Below are 6,241 nucleotides of genomic sequence, written 5' to 3'. Positions count from 1 at the left end.
TATACAACATACAATTTTCCCCACCCCACACTTTAAGTTGTGGCATATCCCCATGACACACAATTAAAAAGTATAAGGTAAAAGAAACTTCCTTGAATTTTCAGTCGGGGTCTGAGTCGAAGTCGGGCTCCATTCCATGCGCTTGAACCAATGCACATATCCATGCAGACAACTTCTTCTCAGCCTTCTTGGGGTATACCCCACACTTATCTTTTCCACTCGTTGCAACCTTTTCTTTCGAGCTCTTCAGTTTCTACTCAACACTTGCAACTGGCTTCTCCTTCTTCACCCCTGTTTCTACATTCATCTCAAATGTCACAATCTCCTCACCCACTCTAAGCATGAGTCTTCTCTCGTGCATGTCTAAGGTTGCTCTACTAGTTACTAAGAATGGCCTTCCTAAGGTGAGAGGGACCTCATTATTCTCCTCCATATTCACTACTATAAAGTCTACAGTAAATACAAACTTATCTACCTGCATTAAAACATCTTCCACTATCCCCTCGGGTATCAGAGTTGTTTGGTCAACAAACTGCAAAGATATTGGTACCGACCTTATCTCTCCAATCTCACTCTCCAGCTTCCTGTAAATAGACAAAGGCATTAGATTAATTGAGGCACCAGAATCACATAAAGACTTATCAAATTTAATAGAGCCTAAAGATCAAGGTATAGTAAAACTCCCCAGATCTCCACACTTTTGTGGGATTTGTTTTTTGCAAGATTGCACTGCAATGCTTTGTGAGCTTGACTACTGATGTTTCTTCTATCTTTCTCTTCTTTGTCAGGATTTCCTTCAAGAATTTTGCATAAGATGGCATTTGGGAGAGCACCTCTGTGAATGGTAAATTTACATTAACTTGTTTCATCATATCCAGAAATCTCACAAATTGCGTGTCCAGCTTCTCTCTATAAAGCTTTTGGGGAAAAGGTAGAGCAGGCATGTGCTTGCTCTCTTCGGATTCATCCCTTCTTGAATTCTCTTCCTTCTTCTTTTTCTCAATTCCCTTCTTGCCTTTCATCTTCTTATCAACTTCATCTTCAAGCTGCTCCCCACTTTCCTTTTTAGGTAACACCTCTTTTTGGACTGGAGTGGGCTCTTTGACTACTTGTCCACTTCTCAGAGTTACAACATTTACCGTTTCCTTGGGGTTTCTTTCAGTATCAGCTGGCAGAATACCTGGGATTCTCTCAAATAATATGGTTGCAATTTTTCCCACTCGCTTCTCCAAGTTTCTCAAACTAGTTACAGGTTCTTTCATAGCTGAACCATGAGCATCTAATCTCTCATATGTCTTGACAATGAAAGACTTCATTAGATCTTCTAACCCAGGTTGAGTGGATTATTGAGGTTGAAACTGCGGCCTCTGCTGATTTTGGAAGCCTAGGGCTCTTTGTCACTGGAATCTAGAGTTGTTTTGTTGCCATGCATTTGTAGTACCCCCAGGTGAACTCCACAAAACATCGAGGTGCTTTTGACCCATGCATTGAAGTTATAATTTCCCACACCATTTACTTTCTTAGTTGAGGCCTGACACTCATGAGTAGGGTGTCCTCTTCCACATATATCACAAGCTGCGTGATTCTCACTTTGTATTGAAGCTAAGGTCAGCTTCCTTATCTCTTTCGCCATGACATCAAGTTGTACCTGCACAGATGTGTTAGCATAAACCTGGTGAACACCATTTGCCCTTCTTCTTTCAATAATTTCAGAGGGCCACTGATTTGCATCTTCGGACAATTCATCCAGAATAGTGACTATCTCCTCTAGTGTCTTTTTCATCAAAGGGTCTCCAGCTGCATTACTCGATGTTTTACGTGAGGCCAGTGTCAAAGCATCCCAAAAATCCTGGAGTTGCATCCAGAGTACAATTCCGCTATATTGACACTTTCGAACTATTTCCTTAAACCTCTCCCAGGCTTCAAACATTGTTTCAGTATCTTTCTAGAAAAAGTTATGGATCTCTCTTCTAAACTTGCCCGTCTTAGCTGAGGAGAAATGTTTATCAAGAAATTTCCTGGTCATCTCCTCCCATGTTCTAATTGATCCCTGAGGCAAGCTTCGAAGCCACTACTTCGCATCATCTTTGAGTGTGAAGGAGAATGCCCTTAAGTAAACTGCATCTTTTGAAACACCATTATATTGAAAGGTGTTCATAATCTCCTTGAATTCCATCAGATGTGCGTTTGGATCTTCGTTCATCTTCCCTCTGAAGACACAACAATTTTGAAGAGTTTGGAGCAACCCTTGCTTCAATTCGAAATTGTTCGTTGCCACTGGAGGTGGTCTAATGCTTTATAATCCTTGGTTGTAGACCGGTCTAGCATAATCACCAAGTGGTCTCCCATCCCCGGGAGGTATAATTCTGAACTGGTCTGCACCCACGGGTTGATTCTGAGCAATTCTCCGAGCCCTTTCCTCTTCATAAACAAGTTGTGCATTTCGAAGAATTGTTTTATCGGCATCCCTTGTATCTTTTTCTCTTTGCTGGGCTGCCTCTCTTGTAGCCAAATCAACACTATCATCATCTCCTGCCATAATCTCTTTGGTTGAGGATTGCCCAACCTTCTCAGTATTCTCGGGGAGATTTCTTTCCTTTCTCAGTAGGATTGAATGATGAATTCCTTGTGCTTTTGCTTATCCACTTTCTCCTTAGACTCCTTAGGTCTTAGATGTGTCAAAAGTCCCAAAAATACCGTTTTCCATGTATTTATACCAAGTAGGATCGGGCCCAGACGAAAATACATTATCCCGCGCGAAATAGGAAAATACTCTGTAAAATTTGCAGAGGCACGACGCATGGGGAAACGCGACATGCGGGGCATTAGTGGGGATTTCCATAGAGTTGATTTCTTACAGATGGCAGGATTTTACACATGCGCGGTTCCCCATGCGCCGTGCTAGTGTAGTTTTCTCAGAGTTCGACTTTTTTGCTTCGATTTTGACATCTAGGCTTGTTCCTCGACCCCCTAACACAATCCCGGCTTAATCACTTAGGCTTTTACTGAGACTTCAAAGCTCAAAATCACTCGAATTAGCTCCATAACATTTACATATCTCGAAATTTCTTTACAAGGCATAAAATACAAAATTAGTGCAAAACACTAGCGATTAAAGCTCAAACTCAATTAAAGTGCAGTAAATTAGAGTGCAATAAGAGACTAAAACATGAAATTATAGCCTACCATCAACACCCCACACTTAAACCATTGCTTGTCCTCGAGCAATCAAACTACACTTCATATTGACACGACCTTTTTAAACAACTCTCATAACTAATGAAACCAAGAATATTTAAAATATATTAAGCACAATAACGTAACATCATAGCCTCAAAATATGACTCAAAAGCACCACATATTATTTATAACCCGCTCACTTACTCTAACACAGAGATCAACGACATTACCTTTCCTTCATGAATCAAGTGCCCTCACCACAATAGAGAGTCGTTCCACACACAATAGAAATTAAGAACAATTATGAACTCAAGATAGAAAAAATTCACTCACTCTCAGAAACAACATTCCTATGCCACAAACGATGAACCATAGGCTTGCTCGTAGTGTACTACTTAACTAATCGAGCACATTCAGTCAAAGATTAAGTAGGACTTTAATTGGTTGTAATGCGGGCTGCGGGATGGGTAGGATACATTTATATATAAGAGTGACTACACCTCCCTAAGCACTTTAATACATACATTTCACCTTTCAAAACCCCATACTTATGTCAAACCAAAACTCCACCTTCACATCAATATACATTAATGTAAGGCCCCGTAAAATTTTGCAAGGTAATTTAAGGTTTCGTGGTGCCGAAGTAAGCTTACGTGTTTGAGGGTTGTAGAAATTCTTCAGACTCTCTGCGGTACGAACTTTTTAGGTCTAACAGTGCACTAAGGAGTTAAAGGAAATTATTGGCAGAAAAAGGCGTTTCTGCGGTCCATTATGCAACTGCAGAACCACTCTGCGGGCCGCAGAATGGCCGCAGAGTGAGGCAGGACTGGGCAGGTTTGGGTGTCATTCTGCGGTCGACTATGCGACCGAAGAACTATTCTTCAGGTTTATTATGCGACCGCAGAACAAGTCTGTAGGCCGCATAGTGACCACAAACCCAGGCAGAGTTGCCCAGTTCCAGAGGTTCATTTTGCGGTTCATTTCACGTACCGCAGATGCATTATGCGGTCACATATGTGACCGCAGATCCTGTTCCGGATCTTCATTTTTGATTTTTTATAACCCGACCCTACTTCGTTAAATAGGCGATATGTACCATTTTTTAAGCAAAAACCTGATATTTTGAGGGTTAGAAAGTGCCCTAGAGTGGGAGAGAGTTCTTCAACAATTTGTTCTTCAATTCTTGCTAGAATCTTGGAAGATTAACAAGGAAAACTCATTAGGTCTTCATCCTAGAGGTAATATTCTACACCCTAACCCTTCATTTCGAAAGTTATCTAGTAATGGGTAATTAGTAAGATAATTCTTGGGTTTGGGAGTTGGTTATTTTGCATGCATGTGTTATCAAGGGGTGTAGGAAGATTGTTGAGCTAAAAATTGTAAAGAAGGAGTTGTGGAATGATGGAATCCTCCATAAAAGAACCTTGAAACCTTAATGCACACCTAGTATTTGATAAAATACTCAAATAAGGTAGAACCATGATCATCTTACTAATTTTGGTTCAATTTGTTACATTTCTAAAATAGATCGAAGTTGCTAAGATTTCTAAAATATTTTAGAGTTTAAGGAAGCTCAAGTAAGGTATGTTGGCTAAACTCCTCTCTTATAATTGAATCCCACGGTATGTAAGTCCCGAGTTGTTCATTATAAAAGTGACTATTCCGAATAAGCTTGTGTTGAAAGATATATGTTCAATATGTATCCCAAATGCTTTTATCATGTTATGTTATCATTTGAGAATGTGTTCAAAGTATGGGCTGTGCATTAATAATGTTGCGACTTCAAGTCCAGCTCAAACGAAGGCTATTATGCCAAATTTTGTGAAACATCTCTAAGTGCCTAAAACTCTTAATTGCTTATATGTGTACTACAAACCTTGAATTGAATTGTTGTTGTTGTTGTTGATGATGATGATGTTTGAAAGTGAAAAGGTGAGCATGAAATACCAAATACGGCCGACGTGCCAAAAATGATTTTATAATTGTGTCCATTAGTGCCAATGAAATGAAAAGATGTGAAAGAAGTATGAAATGATATGATTGGTATAAAAAGGTTGATGCCTCAAATGAGACGGCCTAGCCGATCGGGTCGTGATCGGACGCCATGTCGCACACATGGTGCTTATTGTGCTGGAAATTATATTTGTGGTTGATGTCTCTAATGAGATGGCCTAGCCGATCAGGTCGTGATCGGACTCCGTGCTAAAAGTACAGTGGTATTGGTATTGTGAATATTGGTATCGTGAATGGTGGCATATTGGTATTAAAGATCTCCCAACTTAAGATATGGAAATTAATATGAACACTGTCTTGATCCTAATTTGAGGTCTGATGTTGTTTGTGGCTTCCACTGATATTATGATTGTTCTTCCTCGTATTATTTATTATTCTATTGAGAGCGTGTTTTGTCATTCATACTAGTACTATTCCATATGTACTAACGTCTCTTTTGCCGGGGGTGCTGCATCTTCAATAGATACAAGTGGTTCCACAGCAGGAGACACTGATCAGTGATAGCGGTACACCCTCTTCCGAGCAGACTTGGTGAGCTCCACCTCATTTCGGGGTCATGTATCTTTTGTTCCTTGTGTATTGTGTTTGAGGTATAGTCGGGGCCTTGTTGCCGGCATTATCATAATACTCTCATGTATCGATTAGAGGCTCAGTAGACATAGTGTGGGTTGTATATTGGTGTTGGGGAAGTCAAACAATGTTATGTTGTGTTTGAATTACTTGTTCTATTTCAGACCATGAAAAATGTGTGTGAAATTTGAGACTTTAAAATGAAGTAACTAATGGTGATAATTTGGTATTGTATACATAATCTCTTTAAGGTCTAATCAACGAAAATATGTATTCTCTTTATTCATAAGTGAGTTTGGATAGAAAGTATCTAACAGGCTTCGCACTCCCCGAGTTCGGGGAGTGACAATTAATTCCCTACTTCTTTAAGCACAATTACATCAAGTTACCACTTATCAAAGAATCATTGCACAACAATACACCAATTTTTTCTTTCTTTTTCAATTCAAGTGGCTCTTACTTTTTCTAAAATAGTGCA

The 6,241-nt window shown here is 39.7% G+C and overlaps 1 protein-coding gene across 1 annotated transcript; it reads right to left on the bottom strand.

Moving 5' to 3' along the window:
• Positions 1-253: 253 nt before the first annotated feature.
• LOC138907297 (uncharacterized) lies at positions 254-1,316 on the bottom strand. The gene is made up of 2 exons (XM_070197891.1): positions 739-1,316; positions 254-584 (listed from the first exon to the last, which is right to left on the bottom strand). Exons 1-2 carry the CDS (start codon positions 1,314-1,316, stop codon positions 254-256), a joined length of 909 nt encoding a protein of 302 aa, XP_070053992.1.
• Positions 1,317-6,241: the final 4,925 nt, after the last annotated feature.

The sequence above is a fragment of the Nicotiana tomentosiformis genome, chromosome 3 (assembly GCF_000390325.3).
Source record: "Nicotiana tomentosiformis chromosome 3, ASM39032v3, whole genome shotgun sequence".
Taxonomy (NCBI): domain Eukaryota; kingdom Viridiplantae; phylum Streptophyta; class Magnoliopsida; order Solanales; family Solanaceae; genus Nicotiana; species Nicotiana tomentosiformis.
This window is presented reverse-complemented; position numbering and strand designations above follow the sequence as displayed.